The following is a 15,854-nucleotide window of genomic DNA, read 5'->3' on the forward strand; positions in this document are numbered from 1 at the left end:
CCCTCCGCCCGGCCAGTGTCTAAGGTCTAAGGCCAGGCGGACACCGCGGTCAGGGAAGGGCTCAAAGGTTTCGGAGAGCCCAGGATTAGTGCCCCGGAGGCGGGAGCAACTCCTCCAGGTCTCCCTGCCCGGGGGGGACTCAGACTCGAGCGAGACCCGGACACTAAACTCAGGCTAGGGGCGCGGCCTCCCCGCCCCCCTGAAGCCCCAGGCCACGGCCCCGGGGCGCTGGAGTTCGGCGCGGCTTGCATAGCTGCGCGCTGAGTCAGCGGGACCCGGCGGGCGGGCGGGCGAGCGGGCGGGGGGCGAGGACGTCAGCTAGGCCGCGGGGTCCGGCCGGAGGACGCGGGAGACGCAGCGGGGACTACGGGGAGGGAGGCGCTGCGACCCGTCCCGCCTCACTGCCCGGGGAAACGGGGCAGACGAGGAAGCGAGACCGGCCAGGGCGAGGGGGAGCGGAAAGGAAGCTCTGCACCGCAGCGCAGCGCAGCTCCGCTCGGGGGAGGGAAGGAGGGAGGGAGGGGCGGGGCCGGAGCCCAGGGTGGGCGGGGCGAGCCGCGGGGACGCGCCGGGGTGGGCGGGGCGGAGAGGGGTGGGCGGGTGGACGGACACACACACATGCGAGCGCGCGCGGGCGCGGGCGCGCGGCCGGCCGCGGGCGGAGGGGCTTGTGGGTAGCGGCGGCGCGCGGCCGAGCAGGGCCGCGGCGCGGACCGTGTGTGTGCGAGTGTGCGTGTGCGTGCGTGTGTGTGGAGGGGAGCGGGCTTGTGGGCGCGCGAGAGGCGGCCGGCGGCGACATGCGGGCGGCCGGGCGGCGGCCCTAGCGGCCCGAGCCCCGAGGGCGGGGCGGCGCGGCGCGGCGCTGGGCGCCCCTTCCCCGCTCCCGCCCGCCGGCTCCTGGCGAGCTCGCGACGGGCCGGGCGGCGCGCGTGCGGCGGAGGGGCGGGGACGCCGTGTGCCTCTGGCTGCTCCCCGCCGGCCGGGCCGGGGCGGCTCCTCCATACAGGCGGCAGGCGGCAGGCGGCGGCGGCGGCGGCGCGCGCGCGCGCGGCGGGCCCCCCGGGGCGGAAGGTTTCCGCGGGCGGCGCTAGGCCCGGCGAAGCGGCATGAGCCGGCCCCCGCCGACGGGGAAAATGCCCGGCGCCCCTGAGGCCGCGCCGGGGGACGGGGCGGGCGCGAGCCGCCAGAGGAAGCTGGAGGCGCTCATCCGAGACCCTCGCTCGCCCATCAACGTGGAGAGCTTGCTGGTAGGTGCCGGCTAAGGACGGGGCTCCCCGCCCTGCCTGCTCCCCCGTCGTCCTCCGTCCCCCGTCCCCGTCCCCCCCTCCCTTGGCCCACCCGCCCAGCTTCCGGCTGCTCGGGGGGCTGGAGAGTCAGGTTCCGGAGTGGAGACCCCCACCTGGGATGCCTCCGGTCCACCTCCCACGGGAGCGGGTGTCATCCCGGCCGCCCCCTTTCTTGGAGCGCGCCGGGAGGAAACACCCCTGGGCTCCTTCCCGCCTACCCAGTCGGCTTAGGGCGGAAAGGTGGAGGATTGGCTGTGCTTCCTACCCCCGGACTAGCCCATTGGGAAGTGTCACGCGGCGTGGGAGCTAGGGTGAAATCGAGGGAGAAAGAAACCCGATGCTCTCCCTGTTGGGAGTTGCCACCTGGGGTACATGACAAAGAGCTGCCCGCCCTCGGTCCTCCTCGGCAGGGATCTGGGAAGGCGCAGCTCAAGTTTGCTGGTTCCAGTTGCTCTTGGACATTCCATAGTAGCTATTTAGTGCATTTGAATTTATGTAAATTAAATTTCCGGAGATTGTTGCTCCGAAGCCAAGAAACGAGTCTGAATTGTAGAATGGAATAAATCTCTCCCCTTCATCTTGTCTTTCCCATAGCATTCCAAAATCTAAATTGGGAAGGCTGCTCGATTGATTTAAGACTGGAGCTTGATTAAGAAAAGAACATGTTTTACAATAAACGCCTCATAGAACGCTGGCATATTTCTGGTCTTGGGGGAAGCAATTATGTTTGGCAAACACATTTAGTTACTGTGCAGCGAGAGATGCATTTATGGGGAAAAAAAAAAGTGGTGTGGACATGTATCCTGAGGAGGAGAAGTCGAAGAAGATACTCTGGCTATTAGCTCTGGAGGGCTAGATTTAGGGTGGGTGATCAGGCATTCTCTGCCAAAAAGCATGCCAGTTCTGGGCCCTGCTAGGAGAAGCCTATTGAGTCTGTGATGAGAAAAACTGTCTCCTCCCTTTCCACTGACTAACTTTTCTTCTGCGGCCGTTGGTTGTCCTTTGAGGTTTCTGGAATCACTTGCAATGACTCAGTCCTGTTTGGCCACAGTGCAGAAACCTACTAGAGAGTGGATGGATATCTTTCTATCAGATATGTAGAATGCAGAGATTTTGGCTCTAGGGGGTATTTTTTTTTTTTCTTGGTAGTGGGTTCGTGTGTTCTTGTGGGACAGTTTTTGGAATTCCTTAGTTCAGAGTAGGATTGGGGTCATAGCCTTTCCGTAGATAAAGCAAAGCTTCTCGGGCATCACTGCCAGAATTTTCACTTGGGTATTTTGCTAGCAAAACTTTGATCCTAGGCCAGAAAATTCGATTAAAAATAGTATCTGTAAGTCTCAAGGATTCACCAGGTTCATCCTCAATCCCACATAGAAATGTTTTACATTTCACATTCGTTTCTTGTTAGTGATGTTACTCATTATTATTAGGGTTATTCTGAGCTTGGAACTAAGCTGTTTATACCTGTTGACATGACCATTTTGTTGTATTAAAATATTTCCTGAATTGTGGCACGTGGTCAGGAACAGTTTAGTTCCTTCCTTGAGTGTTTAATACAGTCAAGACCACATTTGTTAAGGTGACATATCACTGTTAGGAGGGTTGACACCAGGTGCTGATGTGACAGCAAGCTGCTTCTGGTTGATGACATGTCATTGAGAATCAGTACAGGTATGAGTCTGGAGTGCAGCAAATGTTACTAAGTCAAAATGTGCCCTTTATACCTTAGGAGTGAGGTTCCTGGTGCCTCTCTTGTACACTGATAGAAGTCAGAAACATCATTAAAGTTACAGTAATTGTATCTGTTACATATATTTTATCATGAAATACCAGAATGAGTATGTGCTGCCTAGTTTTATGTCAGCTTGGCACAAGCTAGTCATCTGAAAGGAGGGAACCTCAACTGAGAAAAATGTCACCATAAGATCCAGCTGTAGGGCATTTTCTTAGTTAGTGATTGATGGGGGAGGGCCCAGCCCATTGTAGGTGGGGCCATCCCTGGGCTGGTGGCCCTGGGTTCTATAAGAAAGCAGGCTGAGCAAGCCATGGGGAGCAAGCCAGTAAGCAGCGCCCCTCCATGGCCTCTGCATCAGCTCCTGCCCTGTGTGAGTTCCTGTCCTGACTTCCTTTGATGATGAATAGTGTATGGAAGTGTGAGCCACATAAACCCTTTCCTTCCCAAGTTGCTATCATCATGGTGTTTCATCACAGCAGTGGTAACTCTGACTAAGACAAAGTAACGTTTTAATTGTGGTAGTAGTATACATAAAATTTGCTATTTAAACCATGTTTAAGTACACAGTTGGGTGATGTTAAGTACATTCACATTGTGCCAACCATCACACTTTCATTCATCCTCACAGCCTTTTCATCTCTCCACATTGTAACTCTGTAAATTAGTCTTTAAGCCAATATTATAAAAAATGCTCATGAAATAATAGCTGTTATCGCTTTGGAGATTTGAAATAGTACTATGAGCTTTATTTCACAATTAATCATTGCTTTTCTTTTGGTTTTATTCTAGAAAATATCTCTCTCTCTCTGTGTGTGTGTGTGTGTGTGTGTGTGTGTGTGTGTGTTGAGACAGGCTTTTGTTGTGTAGCTTTGGTGTCCTGGAACTTGCTCAGTACACCAGGCTGGTTTTGAACTCACAGAGATAGGCCTGACTCTGCCTCCTATGTGCTGGGGTTAAAGGCAGGTGCCACTACTGCCCAGCCTGGAAAAAATATTTTTAATAGTCTGATACAAACACAGTATGGAATTTGGTTACTATATTCAGAACCCTAGAAAGTACCATTGAAAGCTTTATATTGCTAAAAATGGCAAGAGATGATAAAGTATACTAGAATTTTCTGTAATGTTCCAGTTGCCTGCCATTATCATTTTGAGTTTGACATCATGGAGTACTAATCACTGCTGTGCATCTATAGGGCTGGATTCCAGGACACTATCAGGGTACAGACTAAATTATCTTGTTTCTTTCAGAGGCTAGTTGCTTTATTTGGCTCTGAAATCAGCAGCTCTTTTGAAGCTGCAGATTGTGAGCTGCTTGGTATTATATAAAAATAGTTTTCAGAGAGATTTGCTTCTGTAATTTAAAAAACAAAACATTTATTTTGTGTGTGTGAGGGTGTGTGCCCTGCCATGGCACCGTGTGGAGGTCAGAGGACAGCTTGTTTGGAGTCAGTTCTCACCTCCTATCATGTGGGTTCTAGGGACCCAACTCAGGTCATGGGATTGGCAGGCTTAATGGGAAGTACCTTTATTCATGGAGCCTCTTTTAAAGGTCAGTGTTGCAATATTTTTAAGGGAGGACCTTAGGTAATAACTCTTGTAGTGTTTGAAACCTTTGGGAAAATCTGTGTGTTGTGCTGTTGGGGATCCTCACTTGCCAGCTGTGTTTTAGTTAACTAACAAATGTACTGGAGAACGGTCTTAAGGTTTGTGCTTTGGGATTTTATTTTGTTCTTCCAGAGAGTATGAAGTCATAGTAACCTGTGGTACCTAGGTTTTTGTGAATGGGTAAAGGTGATCAGATATTTACAATTTCAGTGGGTTGAAAAACAAAATACCCATCGAAACTGTTTAACTTTACATTTTATTTATTGATTGTGTTTTGGGGCGGGGTGTTGTGTGTCATGGCACAGGTGTGGAGGTCAGAGGACAGTTTGTAGGAGTCATTTCTCTCCTTCCACCATGGGGATTCCAGTGATCAAACTGAAGCTGTCCAGCTTGGCAGCAAGTGCCTGTAACTGCTGAGCCACCTGGCTGGCCCCCAAACACCTAATTAGCACTGGTACCTGCCAACGATATGAAAATATACTGTACCGAAATTTTATTTTTGGTAGTTCTGAGTATTGACCTCAAAGCCTTACACATGCTAGGTGAGTGTCTGCCTCTGGACTATGGCTCCAGCTCCATGAAAATACGTATCACAGTTCTTAGGATCATTCCATTTAGTGCTGGCCCTTCACACAATTAAAATACAATTACGTGTGTTCACCCCTCCCTACAAGTAATGACAAACTATTTTAAAGATGTGATTAAAAATTAAATAGAATAAAAGATGAAAAATTATTTTGTACATGTTCATTTATGAAGTAGAGGTGGACATTTAGAATATACAGATTAATTTAAAACTTACATTTTTGTTGTTTTTAACATTTAATTTTTGGTGAGCAGTGTGTGGAGAGCTGAGGGAAGCTCTTGAGGAGTTGATTCTCTCCTACTATTTGGGTGTTGAGGTCTAACTCAGGTTGTTCGTTCGGCTAGGCAGTGTGCTTTTTCCTGCTTACCCAGCCATTTCACTGTCCCTAAAACTTGCAAACCGTAGAGAAAATGAATTGGCTTTTAGTGGTATGTGAAATTTACTGTTTAGACCAAGTTGAACCTCTTTTTAGGTTTAGGTCCATAATCCTTTAACTATAATTTTGGTACATAAACAGCTCTGAAAATAAATTCTTACTAAAACTTATTTATTTAATGGCAGCTTCTGAACTGATCCTTTTTTAGAGTGTTTGCAGTCTGTGCACTGCTCTTTTTGTAAATAATGATGGATTTCACTGGAGAAATATTAGTACCTTGGTTTCAGGATGCTGTCATATCCCCAAGAAGGTTCTAGGGAATTTACAGCATGTGTACTGTATTACCATTTAAAGTTTAAAAAAAAAAAAAATCTGTAGTTTGAAGAATCTTGGCCCCAGAGTAAGGCTGGTAGTGCACACAAACTAAGGAAACGTAACTGCATGTGTATGCCCTTGAATAGTTCCAAAGAATAGTGCAAACCTGGATGAGATGGTGCATGCTTGAAATCCCAGCAGTCTGGTGGCTGAGGGCAGGAGGATTGTAGTGAGTTTGAGGCCAGCCTGGGTTATATAACAAGTGCCAGGTCAGCTAGGTATACATGTTATGACCCTGCCACAAACAAATACAAAAGAACAATCATTGTTAAAGCCTGAATATCTTATTTTTGCTGAATGTTACTTTCCCTATTGAATTTGTCAATATTAAAAGATATAGCATGAAAATGTGAATTTTGAAGCATCTTACATCATAGTCACTTCCAGCAGGGTTGTTGGTGGATTCAGCCCTTTTTTTTTCTTTTCCACAGTTCTTGAGCTTGATTGTTCCATGCTCCCCCTTTTTAGATTACTACTTTATGGCTATCTCTAAATAATACTGCTTAGTTTTGCTTGTCTTCTAAACTTATGTTATCATTTCTATATTTTCATTTTTGCTTTATGGTGAGTGTTGGGGGTTGAAGCTAGGACATCACACATGCTGGGCAGGTGTCTACACTGAGCTATCCTCAGCCTGTATGTTCTCATTCTGACTCTGGGTTTCAGTTGTGTGATTCTGAGAGCTGTCTCACCTGTGGTTTAATTCATTTTCATTGCCATAATAAGTTAAAGTGTAGCTCCACTCTGTAGATGGAGTTTTTCCTTTGGGACTGCAAGTCACTCCCAAATAACCACACAGATACTTAATATTAATTATAAATGCTCAGCCAATAGCTTAGTCTTGTTACTAACCAGATCTTATAACTTAAATTAATCCTTATTTTTAATCTGTGTTCTACCATATGGCCTGGTACCTTATCCTAGTACAGCATGTGCATCTCTTGCTTCCTCTGCCTCTTGCTCTAGACTCTGGAGACTCTGCCCTTCTTCCTAGCATCCACCTAGTCTGGCTTTCCTGCTTAATCTCTATCTGCCCAGCTATAGGCCAGTCAGCTCTTTTATTAACCAATGAGAGTAATACATATTTACAGTGTACAAAGATTGTTCCACAGCACCACCCTATTTGAAGAATATTTAGGTAGTTTTGTATGTTTCGCTGTTATGGGTTCCTGGAACTCATTCGAAGAGTTTCCACAAACTTGTATTGGGAATGGAGTTGTAAACATTGACATTGGACAGCCTTGTACCACTTTACGGAATCTTCTCAATTCCTCCTTTACCAAATCTTTTCAATTATCTCTTTACCAATTTACCACTACAGCTTTTGGTTTTGGTCCACTTTAAGTTAGAGGCTTAATGTAGGTCCTTATATTTCAGCATGTATTTCATTAGGTCAGAATTCAGCTGGTGCATGATTGTAACCCAGCTCCAGAGGATGAAGCAGGAGGACTGTTATGAGTTCAAGGCTGACAACAGCTACATGGTGAGAAGGGCCAGCCTGAGCTACCTACAAAACCAAAATAAGGAGGAAAAAAAAGATTAAATTTGCACAAAGTGAAATGCACAAGTCTTATATATACATATATGATTTTGAAAAAAATGTACTGTGATTCAAATCTTTAAAAATACAGAGCATTATTACCAACCCAAGTACCTTTTCAACCAACTTCACATCCATCCCCTCCCTCTGTTTGTGTGATATTTTTTGTTTTTGAACGTGATATATTTTGTTTTTGAACTAAATGTTACTTTTATCTTTTCTAGTACTTGATACAAATGAGATTGTATAGTACATGCTTTCCTGGCTTTGTCTGGCTTCTTTACCTTAGCAGATGTTTTGAGATTAATGCATGGTATTTTGTGTACTAGCACGATATCTCTTTATTGCAGATTAAAATTTGTTGTATATATAAATCACAATCATTCAGCTATTTTTTGTTAACTAACAGGGCTGTTAGTTTTGTTGAGAAAGAGTCTAGCTAATTAGCCTAGGCAGGGCTCAAATTTGTGATTCTCCTGCCTCGGCTACCTGAATGCTAGGGTTACAGGTATGGTCTACCACGTCTACTTCTGGTTTTGTTTTTAATAAATATTATAAATTTATATATATGACATAAACATAATATTATAAATTTATATTTATAAGATTTATATAACATTAAAATTTATTAATATAATAGTCAATATAAACATTAAAACACAGATTTTAAATTTAATAATATTGTGATATAAATATTATGAATTTATAATATACTCTAAAATAATTTAATAAACATTATAAGCTGGGGCATGGTGGTGCATGCCTTTAATCCCAGCACTCGGGAGGTGGAGGCTGGCAGAACGCTATGACTTTGAGGTCAGCCTGGTCTAAACATTGAATTCCAGGCCAACCACAGCTACATAGCGAGATCCTGCCTTTTAAAAAAAGTTGTGAGGCCGGGTGGTAGTGGCACACACCTTTAATCCCAGCACTTGGGGGAGGGGGGAGAAAGACAGGTGGATCTCTGTGAGTTCAAGGCCAGCCTGGTCTACAGAGTGAGTCACAGGACAGCCAGGACTGTTACACAGAGAAACCCTGTCTTGAAAAACAAAACAAAACAAAATAGTAATAATAAAATAAAATAAAAATTTCGATTAGTGCTAAGCCTTTGTAAGGTTTATTTTTTATTTCTCTTGTGTTGATATTGAGGTAGAATTGCTGTGTCACAGGGTATATGTATATTTGCTCTTTAGGAAATGGCCAGATCGTTTTTAAATGGTTACATTATTTTACACTTGTGCCAACAACACACGAGGGAGGATTCCAGTTGTTCTGCATGTTCCCTAACATTAAAAACAAAAAATCCTTTGGTGGGTAGTGGTAGCTCATTGTATCGTAATGTACATATCCCTGATGACTACCATACATACTGGGGTGTGTGTGTGTGTGTGTGTGTGTGAATCATCTGCCCTTTTGGAAAGTTGGGCTGTCATCATACACGTTTTTATGTGCTAGACATAGAAATGATTTTGTGTATAAAGGGAATGCTGTGAAATTTGTTTTGTGAATATTTTTTTCTCAGTCTGCAGTATGTATGTTTTTAACCAGTTCAAAAAAAAAAAAAAGTTACTGCTTTTTCTGTCCAAGTAATTGTTACCTCGCCTTATGGCATGGAAATACTCTTTTGCCTTTATTCTAGAAGCTGTATGATTGAACATTTATATATAGGTCTGTGGTACACTTCACCATGTTTAGTGTGTGGTGCACGTTAGGAATTGAAGCTGATTTTCTTTTCTTTCACATAACTATCTAGTTACCTCAGACTACTCAGCATTTTTTTTTTGAGAAAATTGTTTTTCCTTTTTTGCTGAGTTGCTTTAGCATCTTTGCTAAAAATTAGTTTACTAATAGACTTTTGTGTTTTCTTAATAATCATCTTCAAGTCCTTAGTCATGGTTATGTTGTCTAACCAAGCTTTGTTTAAAACCCATTTCTTTTTAGTTTTTCTCTGGAAATGGCTGGTAAGACAGGAAGCATCTTATACTTAAAATTATTCTGTACTTGCTGTTTGTGATGAGGTTTATTGGGGAAGATCAAATTGATGGCCCAGGATGACATGTCATGGAAAATCCAGAGGGTTGGTGGGGTGCCTCAGTTGGTCCTTGCTGCCAAGCCTGGTGACCTTGAGTTTGATCACTGGAACCCACATGGTAGACAAAAAGGAATTGACTCCCACAAGTTGTCTTCTGATCTCTATGTGTGCACTGTGGCACATACACAGTAAGTGTAAAAAAACAAAACTCACAATCCACAAAAGGACACTTAACCATTAGTGAGCTTGTTTATTACATGGAGCTTAATATGCAAGTTGGACTCGAGGCTTGGTGGCTGCCCATCTTTATCCTGTACCCTTGCTGGGAGCTGCTCTCCTTGCATCTGCTTTCCAGCTTCTTCAAGGTGTGATCACATTATGTAGATGATCTTGGGCAGGTCTGCAGTCGGCTTGTTATAAATGACCTTCATTTACCTCTTTGGAAAATGTTCTGTTCTCCCCATTCTCATGTTTATTCTCTCTTTCTTTCTCTGGGATGTTAGGATTACCTTTTGGTTCCTTGGTGTTAACTCTTGAAGAATATTTCTAAGTTCAAGGGGACTTTATGGCTTGTTTTCCAGGTACCAGAAGTGCTTTACAATTGATCATTTTATATTTAATACCTTAGTTTACTTCATTCTGCAAAAGATTTTTGAGCAATTTTAGTTACAATATAAGTGATAGAAAATTTAAGGGATTATAAATTGGGAACTAGTTTCTAATACTTCATTCATTATTGAGGTTAGTTACCTTCTTTTGTAGAAGCAAGCGTACTTGAATGCTTCGGTCATTTTGCTGAGGAATTCTTACAGTATTAAAGTATTTTTTTATGTACATCCTGGCCTTTGTGGTTACTTATTATTGTTGTTGTTGAACACAAGAGCTCACCATGTAGCTGACTCCCTTTCTAGCCCAGGCTGTCCCTGAACTCATGAACCTCCTGCCTCAGCCTCTTGAGTGCTTGAGGCTATGGGCATAGGGGACGACACTTTGCTTGTGAGTTTATTTTTATTTAATGCATAGAATGTAAACTATTAGGGTATATAGATGCTTTTGTCTTCCTGTTATGTTCTTTAGCTATTTGTTGAATTAAACAGTAATTCAGTTTTAAGTAATAGAAGCGATATCTTTAGAGGTGTATTCCCTCTAGAAGTGACCCCAAGTAAACATTTTGATATGTTCCTGTCATTTGGCTCTGGTCTATCCATAAGAAGGAAGGTAGGCAAACATCTGTATGCTGAGAGGATCCAGGTTTGGTCAGGTGGAACTGTTGGTCTTGTAGAAAAAGTATGTAGGCATTTTCTAGGTTGCTCTGAAACTGTGTCTAGAGAAATAAAAACTAATCCATTCTGTGTTCTACGTGAAGTAAAGACACCATGTGGTCTGAACAGCCTTTAATCATTTGTCATCTGTTCCCTGCACTAGCTTCTAGTTAATCACATCTAGTTCCCTGTGGAGTCAGGTGATTCCTGGGTTAAGTCAGCGTTCATGTTCAAGAACAGGTGAGATGCTGGTGGTGTCTTTCAGGTTAACCCTTTAAAGAGCATATTGGCTCTTAGTAATAAAGTGATATTTGCTTATTAACAAAATTGAAAAAAAAAAGTCTCAAAGGGCATGAAAGATTTTGATCAAGAAACCAGATGTCTCCCAGCACTCGGGAGGTAGAGACAGACAGATCTCTGTAGCTAGGGCTACACAGAGAGAACTTATCTTGGAAAAAAAATGGGGAAAAAAAATTCAGATGTCCTTACAATAAAAACTTTAAGACAGCAATCTGTTTACTATTATTTTAGAACAACTTTTATTACATGTTACATTTATTTGTGTGTATGTGTGTGTGTTTGTGGGTATGTACATGCCATTAGGAAGTCAGAGGACAATTTGTGGGAGTCTCTCTTAAGAGATTCAACTCAGGTTATCAGACATGGCAGCAGTACTTTCACATGCTGAACCACTTGGCCAACTCCATGATTACTAACGTTTTTATTTGGCTTTTAACTAATGTTTATAATATTTCTTTTTCTAATAAATGTAAATGCGTATGCTGTATTTACAGTAGTTACAGAAGTAAATTTTGAGTTAGAGTTATTATATATCTACTGGTGGTGTGCAGTTAGAGAAAGGGAGTAATATATAATACTGTATTTGCTTATAAATCCTTCCTAATAATTGGTTAGATATATAAATATAATTTGCAGGTATAGACAGTGTGCATGCTTCTATCTCTTATTGTTCTTAGACTAGGTCTGAAACCAAACTCTGGCTGATTGTTTACTAGCTTTTTATTTTCATCAAGCTTGTTTGTTTTGTTTGGGACAGGGTCTCTATTATGTAACTCTGGCTCTCCTGGCACTTGCTATATAGACCAGGCTGGCCTTGAACTCAACCCACCTGCCTGTGCCTCCTGAGTGCTGGGAATAAAAGTGTGTGTTACTACACCTGGCTCATCAGCTTCATTGAGGTATACTTTATATCCTATAAATTAATACATTTTAAGTTTGTAATTTAATTAAACTGTCACCACAGCATGTTCTCATTACAGTAAAATTGTATTGTGTAGGTTCTCAGTCACTCCTGACTCCAGTCCCATCTCCAGATCTGCTTCTATAAGTATCTTTTTTGTAAGTTCTACATAAATGGTATCATAGTCTAGTAGTTACTTTTCTGTTGCTGTGATAAAACACCATGGCCAAGGCACCTTGTAGAAGAAAGTTTCTGTTGGCTTACAGTCCCAGGGAATAAGAGCCCATCATGACGAGGTGGTGTAGCAGTAGGCGGCAGGCATGGAAGCAGAGACAGGAAGGCGAGAGCTGACCTCCCCAACCACAAGCAGGTAGTAACAGCAAACTGGAAGTGAGGGAGGCTTTTTACTCTGCAAGCCTACTCCAGTAACAGACTTCCTCCAGCAAGGCTGCACCTCCTCAAGGTTTGCAGCTTCCCCAGACAGCACCACCCCCTGGGGTTGTTCACATGCCCACACTTGTGCGGGACCCTTCTTTTTTAAACACTGCACACATATGCTGTCATTGCATCTGGCTTCTTTCCCCAGCATAATGTTTTGAGGTTCATTTGTATTGTAGCATGTGTTAGTATTTTGTTCTTTATTATTGCTGAATGTTATTGCATGAACTATATATTACATTTTGTTTATGGATTTATAATATGTGAGGACATGTTTTTATTTCTCTTGGATAGATTCCAAAGAGTGAGATTGTAGAGTCATGTGGTAGCTTATGCTTAATTTTGAGAAACTGCCAGTATTTTCTAGAATGGCTATGCAATTTTACATTCTTTCCATCAGTATATGATAGTTCTTGCAGTACACTTTACTAGTAACAAGTGAATTTCAGTTGTGTTCTTTAAAAAGGAAAAAGTTTCTTACTCTGTTGCCTATGAACTCCTGGGCTCAAGTTATCCTCTGCCTCAGCCCCGGTACAGCCAGGACAACAGGCATGCTCTACCATGTTTTGCTTGCTTTTTCTTCTGAATTTTACTAGTGTGCTGTGAATGTGGTCTAGTTTGAATCAATATATTTGAGTTGTTTTTATGGAAGGAGATGCTAGTCAAATAATGAAGAAAGTTTGTTTTGTTTTGTTTTTCTTTTTTTTATTGGGGTCCTCTAAAACTGAAGTTACAGACAAGTGTGAGCTGCCATGTGGGTGCTGGGAATTGAACTCGGGTCCTCTGGAAGACCAGTCAGTGCTCTTAACCCCTGAGCCACCTTTCCAGTCCGTTGTTTTGTTTTTAATCAACTTTTTGTTTTAGAACCTTTTACGTCTGAGTAATGAACAAGTCTTGTTGAACTGTGTAAATTTAAGTACTCAAAAGGTAGACCCAACTGGTTGGGCTCTTTCCCATTCTCTTCTCTCTTTCTCTCTCTCTTTTTTTGAGACAGGGTTTCATGTTGTAGGGGCCCAGGCTGGCCCCAAATTGTCTTTTCTTGTGCCTTAGCCTCCCCAGGGCTAGGATTACAGGCCCGTACCAACATAGTTTATTTAGTTATTTTTAAACAACACATGTTGAGGACTTGGGATAAGCATGACCTTTCCACTCATTTGATTGTTTTGGGTTCACTTTTTAATTTTATTTAAACTGTGTTAGGAATAAGACAATACACATTCTGTTGTCTTGACCCAGGTAGAGTGCTGTACCTTTGTTTTCTACGTAAAGATCAAAACACTTCTTCTGTTACTTTAGTAACTAGTCTCCTGTAGAATGGCACCTACCAGGATATAACTGTTCATTGTCTTTGTCTTTATCATTGAAGACTGTGCAAATTAGTCTACAGATTACACAGCTCTTCTTGTTTGCAGGTGGCATTGTATGCTGATTTGTGGGGTTATAGTAGCTGTACATTTTGGGGTCTTTTCAGGATAGAGGGTTTTTCTCAGATACTGCCTTATTTGAGGATTCTCTGTCTGCATAGGACATTAGTATTTTGCATTAGTATTAAGCATTTCTTATCTAGAAGCCACACTTATATTTATTGAAATTCCAGTTTACCCTTTTAGCTTTAGCTTATAGATGATTATAATTGTTTCAAGTTTTCATTAAATATAACCCTTGCCTTTATTAAGAACCAGAGGGAAATTTTAGCAAAGAATTCTTTATTTAGATTTTTCTTTCATGTTAAATTTATGTTAAAGATAAATTAAAATTATTTTTGATTGTAGTTTTTTCTTTTATTTGAGACTACTATCTGCCTCCCAAGTGCTGTATTTAAAGGACTGTGCCATTACACTACCTTGGTTAGTGTGTGTGCGTGTGGGAGGTATAATATCTTAAATATATAAAATACAGTAGCATATGTGGTGATATATTGTGTCCCCAATATATTATACATCCTAATAAAGTTATCTGAAGATCAGAGGAAAAAGCCAGCCACTATATTAATCATAGAAGTCAGGCAATGGTAGCACATGCCTTTAATCCTAGCATTCAGGAGGTAGAGATCCATCTAGATTTCTGTGAGTTCAAGGCCACACCAGGAACAGAGCCAGGCATGGTGAATCATTCCTTTAATCCCATCACTAACCATAGAGATCTGGAGGTCTGTACAGACAGACAGGAAGTGATATGCAGAACAGAAAGGTATATGGGCATGGATATACAGGAAGTAGCTTTCTTTGGCTGAGGATTTCCAAGTGAAAAGAACATGGCTGGCTTCTTTCTGCTTTTCTGATCTCTCAGTTTTTATCCCAATATTTGGCTCCAGGTTTTTTTTTTTTTTTTTTTTTTTTTTTTTTTTTAAATTAATAAGACCGTTTAGTGATTCATCTTATAAGCATAGTTGACTTGAACTAATTCTTTTTTTTGTTTGTTTTTTTCGAGACAGGGTTTCTCTGTGTAGCTTTGCGCCTTTCCTGGAGCTCACTCTGTAGCCCAGGCTGGCCTCAAACTCACAGAGATCCTCCTGCCTCTGCCTTCCAAGGGCTGGGATTAAAGGCGTGCGCCACCACCGCCCGGTGAACTAATTCTTTCAAGAGCTTCTGAAAATGAATTTTGGTATGTTGAAATTCTTACAAAAGCTCTTCAAGTATTAATTGAGGTGATACTCCTGTAGGAATCGTTGTGTGAATACCCCCTGTTGGGGATCCTTCTATGGCGATCCTCCTGTAGAGATCCCCTGTCAGGTCTCCTCAAGTAGGAGGACTGAGGTAGCCAGGGCTTTGCATTATCGGAGCATTTCTGGAATAGTGATGCAGGTAGTCTTCAGGAAGAAGATGAGAGGCCAGAAAAAATCAGACCCAGATGCTTAAGATCTTTTCAGAAAACAGAATTGTGTATATAGAAAAGGCTGACACATCTAAGGATGCCAGGACCATCACATTTTCTCTTTCGGACTCCATACAAATTGGATTAATTAAGGCTAGCCAGCTTCTCTGCCTTCTCTCTATGTCTCCTTCTCTCCCTTAATTTGCTGCACTCCTAAAGGGAGAATACATGTAAAAAGAAAAAGAAATATATTGTGATAAAGTGTACATGAAAAAAATTAACATTGCACCTTACCCTAGGTTAAAAATAGCATGTATAACAACTTATTTGTAGTAAGGTAGGAACTTACATTAGTGTGTGTGTGTGTGTGTGTGTGTGTGTGTGTACCCATGTAGGTACATACATGCCACAGTGCATTTGTGGAAGTCAGAGAACAACTTTTGGGAGTTGCTTGTCTTCTTTCCACTGTGTGAGTCCCAGGGAAGGAGCTCAGGTCTTCAGGTTGGTGACCAGTGCCTTCACTGGATAAACCAGTGCACTGGCCTCAAATGTATAATTTGGCTTTGTGATAGAGAATGGCCTTGAAGGTTTTTTTTTTTTAA

At 42.5% G+C, this 15,854-nt stretch overlaps 1 protein-coding gene across 1 annotated transcript in view; it reads left to right on the top strand.

Moving 5' to 3' along the window:
- Positions 1–1,053: 1,053 nt before the first annotated feature.
- Rock2 (Rho associated coiled-coil containing protein kinase 2) overlaps positions 1,054–15,854 on the top strand; it is a 102,541-nt gene continuing 87,740 nt past the window's right edge. Inside the window, exon 1 of the mRNA XM_006976604.4 lies at positions 1,054–1,247. Coding sequence (XP_006976666.2) covers positions 1,107–1,247 — 141 coding nt within the window. The 5' untranslated portion in view covers positions 1,054–1,106. The remainder of the gene's footprint in view (positions 1,248–15,854) is intronic.

The sequence above is a fragment of the Peromyscus maniculatus genome, chromosome 22 (genome assembly GCF_049852395.1).
Source record: "Peromyscus maniculatus bairdii isolate BWxNUB_F1_BW_parent chromosome 22, HU_Pman_BW_mat_3.1, whole genome shotgun sequence".
Classification (NCBI taxonomy): domain Eukaryota; kingdom Metazoa; phylum Chordata; class Mammalia; order Rodentia; family Cricetidae; genus Peromyscus; species Peromyscus maniculatus.